The 18,308-nt window shown below is 36.5% G+C and overlaps 1 protein-coding gene across 1 annotated transcript in view; it reads right to left on the bottom strand.

The window, feature by feature from the left end:
* The window catches only part of LOC149840789 (Peptidase C78, ubiquitin fold modifier-specific peptidase 1/ 2), a 124,147-nt gene that overhangs the window by 9,582 nt on the left and 96,257 nt on the right, over nt 1–18,308 (bottom strand). The window contains exons 10-11 of the mRNA XM_090003334.1: nt 17,193–17,281; nt 16,784–16,895 (exon numbers count right to left, since the gene is read on the bottom strand). Of these exons, the coding sequence (XP_089859460.1) occupies nt 16,784–16,895; nt 17,193–17,281 (201 nt within the window). The remainder of the gene's footprint in view (nt 1–16,783; nt 16,896–17,192; nt 17,282–18,308) is intronic.

Genomic DNA, 18,308 nt, shown 5'->3' with positions numbered 1-18,308 from the left:
GAGATTTTAAAAATGTGATATACACAAAAGCAAAGGCTCAATGAAGAACCGAATAACACAAGTACTAAAAAACAAAAAACACATACATATAGATTATTAAGGAAGTAGATATTCCTTTATAATGCATGATACTAAATGAAAAAGAATACATACCAAATAACTTTAAGAAAGAAAAAAGAGAGAACAAGAAAACTTCACCATTTTTCTTAATATTTCTTGAATAACACGTTTTCCGATGCACCAAAGAGCAACTCGGTCACAACGAAAGGGGCAAAAATGCCCATAAGGCATAAGTTAATATTATTGAAGAGAAGAAGGGTGTAACACCCATTACAATGGAGCAAAAGCTCCTCAAAGAAGTAACAAATACAAGGGGGAAAGCCCCTATTTATAAGCCTTTGAGGCGCCACATTGGGGGCTCCCAAAGGAGTCGTTGGGAGCCCCCAACGGTCACATTTGTGACCGTTGGGGGCTCCCCAACGACTCTTTGGGGAGCCCTCCAATGTGGCGCAAACCACAAAAAATAATTTTAGAAAAAAATGAAAAATAAAAGAGAAAATACAATCATATTCCAAAATGGAATATGCGTAAAATGACTAAACTACCCCTACGGCTAATATAGGAAAATATATATTTTATATATATAAATAGGAAGATACATATACATATATACCATATATCTATAAGTATCATCTTTTATATATATAAAATATATTTAATTACAATAATTGATGAGTACATTTTAACAGCTTGGTGAGCAAGAAATACCGGTGGATGATTGTTTCAAATATTTGGGATCTATCATTCAAAAGTATGGAGAAATTGATGGAGATGTAAATCATAGGATAAAGGTTGAGTAGATGAAATGGAAAAGTGCAACTGGAGTGTTGTGCAATCGTAGAATGCCATTGCGACTATTAGGCCCGCTTTACTATATGGTACGGAATGTTGGGCTGCCAAGAGACATCATATTCAAAAAATGAGTGTAGCTGAGATGCGTATGCTGAGATGGATGTGTGAAAATACAATAAAAGATAAGATTCAGAACGAGGAGATACGTAAGAAGGTAGGCGTTGCACCCATTGAAAATAAGATGAGAGAGAATCGTTTACGGTGGTTTGGACATATTCGGCGAAGGCCTAATGATGCTCCAGTTAAAAGGATGGAGAAATGGGAAAATATATTAGTTAAAAGAGGTCGGGGTAGGCCTAAGAAAACTTGGATGAAGATGATAGGAAAGGATATGAATGCTTTGAACCTCACCGAGGACATGGCATTGGATAGAAATGATTGGAGGAGAAGGATTCATGTAGAAGACCCAGAAGGATTTTCTTTGTTGTTTCATATCGCCGACCCCAATTGTTTTGGGATGAAGGCGTAGTTGTTGTTGTTGTTGTTGTACCCTTGTTAGTGCAGTAGCATACATTATTCAGGAATTGCATGGTAGGCCACCACGAAAAAAAAAACAGAAAATATTACAGCTCTATTTCCCTACATGGACAACACAAAATCAACAAAAAAAATCACATGGTAAGTAACATGATAGGAAGAAATGAAGAATGAAAAAGAAAAAAGAATCAAGGAACAAGGGGGCCAAGAAAGTACTGTAAAAACACCACCTTACACATATACATATGCCTTGAATCATTAACAGTTTGTTGTGATCAAAGGTTCAACTTTAGAAAAAAAAATGCCAGGTTTGGTAGGAATAATTTCAAATTTTCTTCAGACACATATAAAGCTACATATGTGTATTTGTCTGTGTCAATCCATTTCTGATGGCTGGTTTTCTCCAAACATGAATGAAAGCAAGGAGAGGAAAGGAAAAAAGAAAAAGAAGAATGTAAGATGGTAACAAGAATGGTTCTTCAATCCAACGCTCTAACAACTTAACACCATGGGAAATTTGAGAGAAGGATAAACAGACAAAGGAAAAACAATTGGAGCTGTAAAGACGGCCTTGCTTTCTCTTGATTAGTGAATCACGATACTCTTTGGATAGAACTTGTGCCACAAGGATAAGAATTAAGGTATAGTGATAGCTATCACTATTCTTGTTGTACTGTACTGATCACATAATCATCAAATAACAAAAACAACAAAATCCTGCATGAGGGAGAATAACAAAAGCATTGGGAAAAAGCTAGCTAAAATTGCGTTATCTTCAAGAAAACAAGAGTGCTCTCATTATTTGGTATGCAATGGAATTATGGAAGTTCCAGTTACATATTAGAACCTTTTACTTGAGGGTTGTTGCCTAATTAAAAGAAATATTTCACAATAAAAAATATCATGTCATCACATTGTGATTCACTTGAAACAAAGTCCTTGTTGCTTAGTATAGCATATGAAAAGACAATGTTTTCGGTACCAAATCAGAATGCACTATTTCATTAAGATCAACCTAAAAAGCAGTGTTATGAAAAACACGCTTCAAGGTGAAAAAAGTGTGCCTTGCCTCAAGACGAGGGGCTTTTTGCCTTGAAGCACAAGGCTAAGGCGCAAACATGTATGAGGCGTGCGCTGCATACACCTTGAGGCACATGCCTTGTAGCAAGGCGTGCCTCAAGGTGAGGCGCACACCTCAATTATAAAAAAAAATAAAAAGAAAAGGGAGAGGGAGGCCCAATGTTAGGGCACCCCTCCCACTTTCGTCTCTCCTCCCTTTTGCTCCCCAACCCCCACCCTCCTCACCACTGGCAGCAACTACCATCAGAGGCAGCCACCATTGGGTATGTACTTTCTCTCCCTATCTTCTTTTGTCATCTTCTTCTTCTTCTTCTCTTCTCTTCTCTTCTCTTCTTTTTCTTCTTCCCTTCTTTTTTCTTCCCACCCTCTGCTTGCTCTTCTTCTTCTTCTTTCCTGCTTTATTCTTCTTCTCTTTCTTCCCTCCTGCTGCCGCATCTTCTTTCCTCCCTTTTTCTTATTCTTCTTCTTCTCCCTTGGTTCTTCTTCCTTCCTCCTCTTCTTCTTCTTCTTCTTCTTCTTCTTCTTCTTCTTCTTCTCTCCTTTTTTCTTCCCTTACTCTGCTTCCGCTTCTTCTTCTTCTTTCCTCCTTTCTTCTTCTTCTTCCGTTTTTTTTTCTTCCCTTCTACTGTCGCTTCTTCTTTCCCATCTTTTTTCCTATTCTTCTTCTTCCTTCCTCCTTCCTTTGTTCTTCTTCTTCCTCTATTTTTTTCTTCCTCTGTGTAATTAATTGTTTGTGCATGTGATTATGTATGTACTGTAATGAAATACAAAGATGTCACTTATGGAAATATACAATCACAATGACCACTAATGGGTCAATTACACAATCACAAATCCACACAAATCACCCACTTAAGGGCATACACCAAACATAAAAAATAGGATTTGTATTTACCAAAAGCTTTAAGCAAAAATCCTTACAACATATGGGGCTTGAACCCCTTTATATACACAAGGGAACCAAGAGAGTCGTTGGGGTCTCCCCAATGGCTAGAAATGACCATTAGGCGCAAAACTATTCTAGGATTTACAAAAACAAATAGAATGAAAAAATATAAAATATAAAAGATGTACAATGGTCAGAATCAGATGGATGTGTGAAAATACAATAAAAGATAAGATTCAGAACGAGGAGATACGTAAGAAGGTAGGCGTTGCACCCATTGAAAATAAGATGAGAGAGAATCGTTTACGGTGGTTTGGACATATTCGGCGAAGGCCTAATGATGCTCCAGTTAAAAGGATGGAGAAATGGGAAAATATATTAGTTAAAAGAGGTCGGGGTAGGCCTAAGAAGACTTGGATGGAGATGATAGGAAAGGATATGAATGCTTTGAACCTCACCGAGGACATGGCATTGGATAGAAATGATTGGAGGAGAAGGATTCATATAGAAGACCCAGAAGGATTTTCTTTGTTGTTTCATATCGCCGACCCCAATTGTTTTGGGATGAAGGCGTAGTTGTTGTTGTATAAAAGATGTACAATGTATACAATGACCATAATACTCTTATATTTACAATGACTAAAATACCCCACAAATTGTGTATACATTAACACTCCCCCTCAAACTTATGGTGTGATCACCGAAAGATGCCTAACAAGAAATGAAATCTAGGTGAAGGAAGGGCTTTAGTGAAGAAGTCTGCAAGTTGATATTCAGACATGACATGTGGCAGTGAAATCGTCTTCTTCAAAAATTCTTCTCTAACGTAATGGCAGTCCATCTTGATGTGCTTATTGTATTCATTAAATGTATGATTTCCAGCAATGTATATGACACTTTTGTTGTCACAGCATAACCTGGATGGTGTGGTTGATGATACTGCCATGTTTGCCCGCAAGCACCTCAACCAAACAAGTTTTGATGTTGTGGTGGCCATAGCCCGATACTTGGCTTTTGTAGATGACAAAGACACCTTTTGTTGCTTTTTGCATTTCCAGGACACTAGTGAGTCTCCTACAAAAACCAATGGTTGAGTGTCTATCATTGGGATCTAATCCTCGATCAAAGTCAGAATATGCAACTAATTCAAGAGGAGAGGAGGAAGACAATAACAATCCTCTGTTAATAGAATTTCTTAAATATCTAATAATACGCATAACACTCATATGAACTAAGATAGGAGAGTGTTGAAATTGACTAGTAGTGTGAACTACGTTAGAGATGTTTGGTCTGGTAATGGTCAAGTATGTCAAGGCACCGATCATCTGTCGATATGTTGTGGGATCATCTAATGGAGTTCCATCATCAATCTTCATCTTTGAGTTGATAACTTCAGGTGTATCTATTCTCTTCTCGTCAGTCAATCCAGATCTGTCAATAATCTCAGTAGCAAATTTAGATTGAGATAATAAATATCCTCAAAGAGAATAAACAACTTTAATCCCGAGAAAAAACTTGCAAAAGCCTAAATCAATCATTTCAAAATTTTGTTTAAGTACATGTTTAATATGATTTACTCCTTGTTTGTCTCCTCCTGTTATGATCATGTCATAAGCATAAAGGAGCAAAATTCCAATACTTATAGCAGATTTCTTAACAAATAAAACAGTCTTAGTATAACATGAAAAATATCAAAAACTAGTCATAACGGAACTAAAGCGATCATATCAAGCCTTTGGTGCTTGTTTAAGACTATACAAGTGTTAAATTGTAACTCATATATCTATCTATCTATATATATATATATATATATATATATATATATATAAAGAGAGAGAGAGACATATACATATGTATTTCATATATATGTTTATGTATCTATCTATATACATTTTTTAATACCCACTAGGGGTAAAATAGTCATTTCACATGTATCACACATGTTCAAATGAATATGCTTTTCTTATTTTTCTTTTTTCTTTTTCTTTTTTGTTATTTTTATTATAGGAGGGTCCACCATAGAGACGTTAGACCCCTCCAACGTCTCTATGGGAGCCCCTCCTTGGGTCCCTTGTTGTCTATAAATAAGGGGCATTGCCCCATGTAATCTTTAAGCTTTGTAAAGCTCTCTCTCTCAATAAAAGATTCTTTTTTATGACTTTGTGCATTTGTGCTCTTTTGTAAGTATATTTTATGCTTTGTGCACATATTTTTCATTGTGAATATAGTGGGTTAATCAAGTAGTCTTTGAATTGATATTCTTGAAGATATTTTCACATGGTATCAAAGCAAGGTTTATGAGAAGCTAGTGTGTGTGCGGCAGTCATCGTGGTTGTTGCCTCAAAAAATTGGAAAGTAGAGTAGAGACTCCCAAAAGAGGAGAGCTCTCTCTCTCTCTAGCCCATCCAGAAGGGGCTGGAGAGGGGGGCGTCACCCCCCTTGTGGCCTATAAATAGATAAAAAAAAAGAGAGAAGGAAAAAGAGAGAAGAGAGAGAAAGAGTGAGAAAGAGAGGGGAAGAAGGAAGAAGAAAGAAGAAGAGCATAGAGGTAGCTCTCTTTACCTCCAGTCATCCGACGATTTTTAGTTTTCTCTCAATCTACGATCAAGGTATGGATCTTTCTCTTGTTTCGAATGAGAAAAAGAGCATAGATTTGATTTCTATGCAAGATTTTAGAAAAACCCCATGAGAAAAGAGTAAATCTGAATATTTACTCTAAGATTCATAGTTGAAATTAATGTATTTTTTCTTTTTTTGAAATTTATTTTGGAATAAAGAAAAAAAAACTGTATATTGGGTATGATCTAAATATACATACATAGATCTAAATATATCATAATGTGTTGTTGAGCCATAGGGTATATTGGGTATGATTCAAAAAAATATATATAGCCATGAACATGCATTTAACATGACTCACTATTTGATATGTTTTAGAAAAATATTATATGCAGCACATGTCGATTCCATATTGTCATGAAACGTTTATGTGCTATAGTCATAGATGACAGACCCGCATATGAGGTTATGTTGGATGCCATCAGCAGTGCATCGATCCACCTTGATGTGGTGTGATCGATGGCATTGCGAGCCTAAAAATGTAAATGCTATGCCTTATGCGTCTTGCTTGAGACAGGAAACAATGTTAATTGATACTTAAAAAATCTGTTTCAAAGAGTATGGGATGTTATAAATTTAATTGTCAACATTAAATAAACTATCTTATGCATGTTTCTTGAGATAGGCAGCAATGTTATTAGCTATGTGGAAATTCTGTTTCAAAGATGGTGACACGCTGTAGATCTAATTATTGTTCGGGAGTTTTGTTTTTGGAATTGCGATTTCATGATTTAATAAACCATTCATGCCATGTACCCAATTAGTTATAATATGATTTTAAAACCGTGTATACATGACTGCCATTTCTTGCTAGTCTAAGATATATATATCATTCATGTTGTATTAATATGCCCTAATATGATCTGGAACTGTGTATAGAAATATGATTATCATTTCATGTCATTGTGAGGCAGTTTGGTATATTGATTTCTCATTTATGTGAACCATGAATTTACTGTTTCAACATATACCTATGTACAAGGGTTTGTGATTGCATTCATCAAAAAAAAAAGTTTTAGTGTGGTCTGGTCGGCAGACCAGCCGAACTCAGTTCGGCTGGCCAGGCTTGGTCAGACCTGGCCTTGCACTGCTAGGCCTCATCAGGCCTGCCAGGCCCAACTGAACTGAGTTTAGCCGGCCTGGCCTGCCAGGCCTGTCGAGCCTGCTAGGCCCAGCCGAGCTCAGCTGGCAGGTTCTGAAAAAAAAGAAGTTTTCTAGGCACATATGTTTGGGCCAGCTGGCAGCCCAGCCAAACCCAGTTTCGGCTGGCCTGCCAGGCCCCGGTGGTTTTGAATAGGCCCAGCCACTTGTCGGCTGGGCAGGATATTAAAAAAAAATTGTTTATAAAGCAGGTTGCATTTGTGCAAAAATTTTCAGACTTCCTATGAGTTTGTGGGCTCAGGATATGCTTAGACAAAGGTCAATTTGGTACATAAAAATTTTCAGTTTATGTACATTCTTTGTGCTTATTTGAATCTGGAATAAAAACTCAATTTGACATGTTAATTTCTAGAATTTGCTTTTTTGTATTAGACTTAGCCTAATGCATGCAAAAGAATGATATTTTTTACATGCTTAGACTTGTTATGTTGCATGCTCAAGGTGTTAATGCAAAGTTACTTTATGTGCATGTGCATACATGAAATTGATGTGTTTTGGCACGTGTATCATTGCATGAGTGTTCACTTGTTTACTTTGAGAAAATTCATGAATGGAAACATGTAATTGACATGATTATGTCAACACATGCATATGAATATTGTTGTTCATGCACATCTCTAAATTAGTATATGTAATTGTGTATTGAAAAGCATGTGAAAAGAATGCATATGTGGGCATGTTCTTTATGATTTTTGCATATGGATATATCGATGATCAAAAGTGGATCATCGTAGACCGTGTGAGCCTTGAACATGTGTTGCTATTTGTTTAGTTGTTTATGCATGGCAAAAATAAAACTTGATATTATTGTTTTAATTGTATTGTTCCATGTTGCCACGGGCTCTGTTCCCGTGATGAGCTTCGCATGTTGATTTGCAAACCTGTGTTATTAATTTTTGTATGTTGATTTGCAAAATAAAGAAGTTGAATTAATAATAAGATAAAAGAATAGAACAGTGTAATCTACGCCTCTCGATGTCCCTTCTTTAGTGTGTAAATCATGAACTTGCGGTTTTGGGAAACTATAAGGATACTAAAACTCTGTGTGCGTTGTTGTGCCCCTGAACCCGATATTGATGTTCATCTCCCGGCCACGGTTTTAGGGAGATTCCGCCACTTTGCCTGGAGGTGGTGTGTAGACACAACTGTTATTTTTTGTATACCAAGAAAGTGACATTATGGTTGTTGATTTTCATAGTGTCCCGACATTAGATGTTGATTTCTAATGTTTCGATAAATGGTGTTGATTTCTTATATCGGTCGAGAGCTGAATGTGGAACCCAGTAATAAAATACAAGTTGTGTGTTAAGCTACAATTGGAGACCTAACTTGATCTCGAGAATTGTTTACCCGTTTTGAGTATCCGCGAACGACGGTAATAAAAAGAAGAAATAAAGTTTGTGTAATGAGATATGCGGAAAAACAAAGAATGTGATAAGCACTTACAACATCCACCAATGGACAAACAAAAGGGATAACACCCAAATCCACAAAGAGACAACACAACATAAAAATATAAATCTCTTATTGAAAAGAGAGAAAGCTCTCAAGAGTGAAGAATACAAGAGGGGTTCACCCCTATATATACACAAAAAAAGGAGAGTGAGGGATAGCCTTATGGCCTTAAAAGAAGAGCCACATAGGGATCTCCCCATGGAGTCGTTGGGGGCCCCATCGACTCCATAGTGGGGCCCCTTATGAGAGTAAAAAAACAAAAAGAAAAAAGAAAAAATAAAGTGCAAAAATAAATACAAAAGAAAGAAAAGAAAGGAAAAATAACAAGTACCCCTATCGGGTACTTGTGAAATGACTAAAATACCTCTATTAGGTATATTAGACAATATATATATATATATATATTACATGTATTTTAACACCCTCCCTCAAGCTTTACGGGGATATAACCGAAAGTTTGTTAAGGAGAAACAAAAAACGAAGAGCAGCAAGGGCTTTAGTGAAGAAGTCCGCCAAATGGTACTCGAATGTGACGTAAGGTAGTGCTATGGTTCTTCTTAGGTATTCATTGTCACTCGAACCAAGAAACACATGTCTCCAGAGTTGTATACCACCTACCCTCTCCAAGGTAAGCCCAAATCTGAGTGGGTTGCTCTTTTTATTAACTTATATTTCCCGACGTGTCCGAGAATTCCCTGTACTGAACCCAGTTGCTCAAGGACACTGGAGTTTCTCAAAATTTGATTCCTACTACCGAAGTAGTAGGCCCCCAACCATTCATACTTTTAAAAGGTATATTAACCAAACTTTATTCATTTAATTGTGCAGACCTACTCAGAGTGCTCTGGTACCTTTAAACCGTCAAGCACGAGTGCCCCAGTACCTTTAAACAGTCAAGCACGAATGCCCCGGTACCTTTAAACCAATCAGGCAAAAAAATAATTATTTACTTCACTTTACTTGTATTTTTCTTTATAAACTCGAGGGCCCCCCTGTGGAACCCTCATGCACTAGGTTTGGCCCATCATGTGCCAGCACCCATCATGACCTCTGTTTACTTATTAATGCATAAGCCATGTTCCCAAGTCATCACCATAGTTTACTTGAATTACAGGTTTGATTAGATTTTACTTTGGCTGGAATCATAATTACTTAGTTTAATAGTTTCTAAGCATGAAGGAAATGCCAACAACCTTTAAGGTAGATTTTATTGCCAACATACAGAGATAATGGTGCAAACATCAGCCGCTTATGTGACATGATTTTCAGATATAAACAAATTGCACATACGCCCGTTTCTATATCGGGTTACAGTTCATTTTATCAATAAAGCTTAAAACACAATGTTTCACCAATGTGTAGCATCCCATATTTCCCACTACAAGTAGAATGCCCATACGAAATTTCATAGCGAATCACAATAAATATTAAAACACACTTTTTCACAAATGTGTAATATCACCCATTTTCAGCTATAAGCATAATGCCCATACACAGACAACAAAGGACTGACTCATGTTGTGCCAGGGTCGACTCTCTGGTCTTCCCAATATGCCATACTGCACTAGGGATCAGCTCCCTGAGGAAGGGTTCGGCTTCCATGCGCAGTATGTGGGTATGTGTATAGTCATAACAGCAATGGGAAGCACATATTTAATTATCTATGTATGTGCAGTAGAACCTGTCAAAGATTGAGATCATTCACCACTAGGGTCACAATAGAAAAGGTATACATACTTCTGTGGGTGCACAGTAATGTGTGCAGCCAAATATATCACAACTAAGTGTGTGTACTACAGCAATACAATATGGATACAAATAAAGATTGGACACAAAATTCGATGCAATCCAACCCTTTTCAGTATAGACAGAAGAGAGTTACTAATCCCCATTTCATATCTAAATGAACTGGTCTATAAAAAAAAATGAATGTAGCCAAAACTATAAAAGATCTGGACAGCAAGTATACTACGCAAGGTCCTGTACATTCCAGTAGAATGGACAAAGTAATAAAAGAAATGGGATTCCTAAAATCAGTACCTGCGAAAAACCCTGTTACGATATTCAGTACATGCGCAGAACTAAGGTTTTGCAACGATTTAGTCCACTCATAAGGAGTGTATTGCAAACCCTTACATCCTTGGAACCAATACCCCACAAAATCACGATAGACCCTTCAAGAGCACAGATTTTGCATTTAAACAAAAATGAAGCTCCAATGCAGACTTTCCCAAAATCGATACGTGCTAAATCAGAAATAAAACTATATGGGGCACACTTGCAGAAACAAAATTCTATTTTGCCGCACTTCACAAGATTACATTAGATTCGGCAACAAAGATATCACCTATTTCGTTAATGTACAAAATCACACATTTCCAGATATAAGTAAAATGCCCAAACCGCAGATTCATGGAGGCATACATGCAGATAAAAATCTGTACTTACTATAAGGCTTCTTCCAATATTCGGCATGCATATTAATCACCTTTTTATTTCACAAAAAGGCAGAAGAAAAACCCTGTTCAAATCCACAGTACGCACAACAAATACCAGTCTAAAAAAAAAACTTAAATGAGACCTTCCTTAAAAATACCAAAACCTTAATATTATCTTAATAACGATGCAACAACACAAATGCAGGGATTTGAAACGGATAGAGTTTCACGCAAATGGGTCGTGAGACAGCATACTGCAAGCTTGACACAAGGAAACCTGCAAAACCATAAGAAACGCTCCTAACAGAAATCCAAAAACCCCAAATCGAAGGTCTGGGAATTTCGGCAAACCTAACCCCAATTTTTTTTTTCTTGATTTGGGGATCATGGCAAGCCCACTGCATGCCCGGAATTTAGGGCATCCACTAAAATCACCGTAAAAACCCACATAGGCTGCTTGAAATGTAGTACACTTGCAAAAACGCAGTAAAAACCTACCTTTCAGAAGCTCTATTCCCTTGCTGCCGTGATTTTGGGTGCAGCCGCATGCCCTTCGTCCCTGGTCGTGCGATGACAAGCGGGAAGGAGGAAGATAACGGGTGAGAGAGGAAGAACGAGAGAGTGAGGGGGGGTTTAAAGAGATGAGGGAGAGAGGGTTAGAGGAGAAATGGGAAAGACGATCGGGGAGGAGGACGAGAGATCGTGGGTTTCACTTTATATCAAGAATGAACTAGATTCAGATCTGGATCTAGTGTGGGAATCAGAGATTGGATCTCTTTTTAGTCTGAGAATCCATATTAGGTTGGATTTGGCTATGGATCCGAAACTGAACCAGAAAGGTCCAATTTGGATTAAACCTAGACTAGGCTAAGTCTTGGTTATGTTTAATGTGAGGATATAATTGAACCCAGCCCAGGATGGGTCTAGGTTAGGTTCAGTATTAGGTGAGTTCAGTTTGGACAGAGCTCATATCAAGCTAGGTCTGAGCTAGGTTCAATAAGTCTATATGAGCTCTGTCCAAACTGAACTCATGTAATACCGAACCTAACCGAGACCCATCTTGGGTTGGGTTCAGTTATATCCTCACATTAAACATAACCTAGACTTAGCCTAGTCTAGGTTTAATCCAAACTGAGCCTCCCTGGTTCAGTTTCAGATCCAGATCTAAGTCCAACCTAATGTGGATTCTCAGACTGAATAGAGATCCAATCTTTGATTCCCACACTAGATCCAGATCCGAACCTAGTTCACTCTGGGTTTGGTATAAAGTGACACCCACACTCAATCCAGACTGGGTTTGGGTCCAGACTGGACCCAAACTTGATCCACTCGACAGTTGGACAAATATCACTCATTTAGAGATATGCTTGTGTCAAGAGAGTTTCAAAAGGTTCAAAATGGGTTTTTGTGTGGAGATGTTGGTTGTTCATTGTTTTGAGGACATTCAATGGATCCTTCAAGCAACACCGACTTATAATCAAAACAATCCATTGGGAGCTTAGACAAAGGTGCAAACATAAATGGCCTGAGTTTGATTTAGATTGGATTAGTCTGCCCAAGATCAGACGATGCAAGCATTAAGAATATAATTATTGAAATCTGTTTTTTTGTTATCGTTATGTATCTTGTTTTTGGCTTTAGGGTGACACCTCGTCCCCTATGACTGAGTTGTAATTGATGATTTAATGAAATGAATTGTTTTCTTTAAAAAAAAATACTAGAATTTGGACCCTTCTCCTATATATAATGGAGAGATCTGAAATCAGTTGGTATCTTAGCAGCAACCAGCTCAATGATCCCAACTGAGATAAGGTTCAAGCAAGATTAGTAGTGATAAGGAAGTCACATTTGGAGATAAGATTAACCAAGATAAATCTTAAAAGATGAGTATTAAAGATAACAACCAGAATTCAAATGTTGATGGTGTAAAGCTGAATAAACCTCGTCTATGTTCTGGACTTCCTAAGATCAAGGTTAATGTCAAGGAATAGACTTAGCTACTTGTTTTTGGCATCCTTTTCAAATTCCACTTCACGTTCAGCGTGAAAGGGGCTTAACGCCCCACCCCCCCTTTTAACATTTTAACTAGGGTTTCCCCCGAACCCTCTCCTTTTACGTTTTTTTTAACGTGATTTCTTTTTAACACACATACGGGTGTGGGTTTGGGTCGACCGGACTCGTGACCCGCGACCCCCTACAGTTGGGTCCATGGTTTGGGCTTATCCGGATCCATCCGAGGATCCGGACCAACCTTTAAATATTTAACTTATTAAATATCTAAATTTTTTAATATGACCCAATTTAAAATTACTTGGATCCAATCTCATTATTATGGATCTCCAATAACTTATTATGGATCCAAGGTTTTCTTTATACTATGAATTGGAACTATGGATCCAACCAAGAAAATTTGGATCCACCCAAGGATCCAAAACACTATAAAATTTTTGGTAGGATTTTGAATAAAGTACTATGGATCCCAAGTAATTTTATTTTGGATTCAAGTAGAATTTTAACTGGACCCGAGTATTACCGATGTAAAATTGACATTGAAAATTAAGGATCTGACGTCCAAGATCCAAATGAAGTAATGTGGATCCAAACTTCGCCTAGGCTATTACGGATCCCAATAAAGTGTTATAGGTCTAAAATAGAAATTTTCTCATTAACATTTAATTTAAACTCCGTGGATCCACTGAATTCATCCTGGATCCAGTATCCCATATGACCATGACATTGAGGATCCAATATCAGAGATCCGATCCATTTGCCCAAAATCCCTTATTGGTTATCCAATTAAAATGTTTGTGATCCGCCATCTAAAATCCAAATGGAAAATTGAATTTCTAAACAGGGTATTAGGGATCCAACATTGAAGATCGAAATAGGATATCCAAGATCCAATTACGAATAGCCAATTAAAACAATAAAAATAACCTCGTACCAGCTTAACAACCTAAATTTCAAGTTTATTTATCTGATAAAATTCATGGGTATTACAATTTTATATTCTATTTCACCAACGAAGTGTGAGAGGAAGAATTGAGAGGAATGACGTGCTTTCAATCTTTCAAGAATCGTATGGCTCTAATACCATGTAATGAAGTATGCAGAAATGTATAACAAGAATGCTTAATGCATTCACAAGGTCCAACAATGGACAAGAACTAACCCACAAGAGGGAATATAAAAATAGTCCACTAAGAGACAATACAAGAGGCCTTCAAAAGGCTACACACATGAAAAAATATAAAAGCTTTATTGAATAGGAGCTCAAAGCTTGAAGAAGACAAGGAGAAAGACCCCTATTCATACAAGTGAAGAGAAGCTAAAAAGGAGAGCCATTGAAGGCTCCTCATAGGGACGTTGGGAGCCCCCAACTGTCATAAATATGATCGTTGGGGTCCCAACGTCCTTATGTGGGACCCCCAAGGTGGCTAAAAGAAATAAATAAAAATGAAAAATAAGTAAAATAAAAAAGGTTATTTGACAAGAAATAGTTGTTTCTAAAGCAACTATGTGAAATGATGAAAATACCCCTATCGGGTATTTCACACACACATATATATATATGTAATTACATGTATGTATTTTAACAATGTCTACTAGGAATAATTTGCCTTTTTTGTTTATTTTTTCTTTCTTTTTCTTTTTCTTTTTCTTTTTCTTTTTCTCATTTGTTTAGGAGTAAGAGGGCCCATCCCATAAAGATGTTGGGACCCACCCCAACGGTTCCCTTAATCCCTAAAAAGTGTATAAATAAGGGGCCTTTTCCCCCCTTATTGTAAAGCTTGTGAATTTTGTCACAAGAATAAACCTGAATTTTTATAGCCGAAATGTTATATGGGGGTATTTTTATTTTTAAATTTGATTTTTATTGGATCTTGAATATTTTATTTGGATCTTCGATATTAGATCTCTGATATCTTATTTGGATATCTCATATTAGATCCCAGATATTTTATTCGGATCTTCGATATCGGATCCCTGATATCTTAAGTGGATTCTGATATTGGATTCTGGATATTTGATTCGGATCTTCGATATCGGATCCCTGGTATCTTATTTGGATATCTGACATTAGATCCCAGATATTTTATTTGGATCTTTGATATCAGATCCTCGACATCTTAATTGGATTTTTATATTGGAATCACAATAGTTCAATTGGATCTTTGACATTGGACACATGACATTTTATTTGGATCCACAATATTTTAATGGGATCTCAGATTTTTGGATCTTCTAATTCAAGTCCCAGAAAATCTGGATTTTTGGATGGACCCGGATAGTCCTAATATGGATCCAAAAACATAAACGGATCTTGGATCCTCGTTGAATAGATCCAATCACTCAAAAAAAAATTGCGACTCTTGCTTGGTAGGAGTTGTTAGTGCACGTCACCTTGTGTTGGGACGTTGCCGAAACCCAAATGGCTTGATTGTATAACGGGTAGGGGTCTGCCAAACGCAGCCTTCTTTGTCAAAAAAAAAAAAATTGTATACAACTTAAAAAGGAGGGTGGGGTGGGGGTGTGGAGTTCCCCATTCATTTCTACTCTTGTAATGAACTTATAGTTTTATCTCATGTAAAACTTTTTTAGTACTTGTGGAATGATATTTTGGTTTGAATGCCCTCTGATGTGCTTGATATGTTTGACTCGAAGTGAACTTAACAATTCCGTTGTGTTTAAAAAAAGAAAAAATTGTCACAAAAATTGGGTTAAAGTTTCGGAGCATTACAGTTATTCTTAATGCTTCCAAAAGCATTTCAATATACAATTCTTTATATTTTTAGTTCTCTCTCTCTCTCATTGTGTGTGTTTGGTACCTAGCCCTTTGTGGCTTATTGTATTTTTCCCATTAGTGGCCTCTTGTTTATGTGCTTGTGCATTTTTTGTAGTCGCTTTGTTACATTGTTCTTTGCACTAGTGTTTCATTTCAGATTATTGCCTCGAGCATAAAACAAGAGGAGATTCAAAGGTTAATCACCTCACTCTCATAAAGAAGTGGCAAGAAGTGTGCTTGCCACTCCTCAACCATTGCATTGTATTGAAGTTTTTCCCTTAATATGAGATATACCTTCTAAGAAACATGACATAGAAACTGTCTTAATGGCCTTTTATCGGCTGTAAAAGGTGTCCTTTATTAGTTACGAATATCCTTCTAAAGTTATAACTACTACTCATATGATGTGTCTATTTTTGAATTTTAGAGCTAAAACCCACGAACCCAACCCCATGCTATGCATCTTCAAAGAGACCAACAAAATCCAACAGAGCACTTGCACTTCTTTTCATTCTCTGTCATGTCTTTTACAATCTGTGGTTAGTTAGTTTATGCTCCAGTAATTTTGAAATGGATTTTTAAGTTCAGAGTCTATAAATATGATCAACCCTAGACAACTGCTCCAGGTTTAGAATGATAGGGACCAGAGAGCAGAACATATTTTTGTAGAGATCAACCATTATTTCATTATAATATGAAGAAACTTCAACAGAGTCGACATTTCTAGAAACATTCTCCTATTTGAAGGCCTATCAAAGAGGACTTAACATAAAACCAACTACAATATTTTGGGTGCTAAAATAAACGTGATAAGCTATGCACCAATAATAAATGCTCACACCCGTGTTACCCTGACAGTTTTCTTGGTTTTTGCATTTTTGCTCACTTACAGAAGATTAATAAATTTGTTTCTTACAAAAGATTTAATAAATTTGTTACACTACAAAAGATTTGATAGGTGATACTTACACCCAAAAGTTTGTCAAGAACAAAGCTCAACTCAATGGCGCCAATCCATTCACTTGATCCAATAAAAGAGGGATCCTTGTCACCAATTTCTACAAGAGCTTGTTGAATATCCCTGCAAAAATATTAAACTTAAAATTGAAAGTCTTAAATCAAATGGGTTCATATAACAGCTATTGCAGCCTCTGTATTGCCATTCAAGGAAGTCAACAGATATGCTCGCTGTTATATTATCATTTTAAGACATGCAAAGTTATCTCATTAAGAAGAATGACAGGCAAAAGCAATGAGCCAGAAGGTTGATAGAAGAGATATAAATAGTAAATGAGACAACTCAGATGACATAAAGAACTTGGGAGAGAAAAGGTCAACATGGAAATCAACATTTAACTGAAGGATGATGTAACTTTACCTGTGTGAAGGAACATTTATAGATGTGTAATGCTGCAACTTAAACCATGAAATGATAGTCTGCAATGATCGGTAAGCACAGCCCCATCCCTACAGGTAATACAGATATTTCATTCAGATAATAAAGAATCAGCAAGATAACCACAAAACAATTACTTGAGTAAAAGCACAGAATAATGGATTCCCTTTCCATAAAAATAGAGGATTCCAGCTCAATGCAAAAGTAAGAGATGACCCTGCTGATGAACCAAAAAGAATTGTTATTAGAAATTAAAGTTCCAAATAGGATATCCGAGGTCTAAATATAAATAAACAATTAAAACAATTCCTTGTAACAACCTAACGATGTAAATTTTAAGTCTATTTATCTGATAAAATTTACGGGTATTACATTCTTTGTTCTTATTTGATACTAGTAGTGTATTTTGGAGGTGTTAGATGTTCTGTTGAGATGGAAAGGTCGTGAAGCTTCTTAGTGGGTGTTCACTTTTTGGAGGTGTTAGATGTTAGGTGTGAGATTTTCATTGAGCAGCTGGTAAACTACTGGACATTACATTACTGTATGTTTCGGGAGAAATATTAATTTTTTTAACATGCTGTTGTTATTGCTTTCTGAATTTTTATTTGTTTCTGTGAATTTTTCTATAAAATCCCAAAAGCATGTTTAGACTATTACTTATTATGTAATATATTATATATTTATATATATATATATATGTCAATGTGTGTTTCTGTGAAAAGCTGAATTTATATTTTGCGTTTATGTTAATTGTTGCTTACTTGCTTACTCTTTTTAATTTAGTGAATTTACATGTTTCTTTTTTTAGATTATTTTAATTTTTTAAAACAACAATGGAAGGGGCTTCTTCTGCAAGTGTTAAGAGGTCCACTCCAAGCTCGACATTTTCAAATTTGGAAGATATGCATAACTTCAACCGAAAGTCAGGTGATCCAGCATGGGAGTGGGTCTATTATTAAGGATAAAGAGGATCTGAATTATGTAGCGTGCCTTAAATGTTGGTTTCTTCTGCAAGTGCTAACAGATCTACTCCAAGCTCAACATTTTCAAATTTAGAAGATGCAGAACTTTAAGCGAAAATCAGGTAATCGAGCATGG

Source organism: Nuphar pumila, chromosome 4 (genome assembly GCF_984573655.1).
Source record: "Nuphar pumila chromosome 4, dmNupPumi1.hap1.1, whole genome shotgun sequence".
NCBI classification, from domain to species: domain Eukaryota; kingdom Viridiplantae; phylum Streptophyta; class Magnoliopsida; order Nymphaeales; family Nymphaeaceae; genus Nuphar; species Nuphar pumila.
Note: the sequence above shows the minus strand (reverse complement) of the source record. Positions and strands in the feature narration are given on the sequence as shown.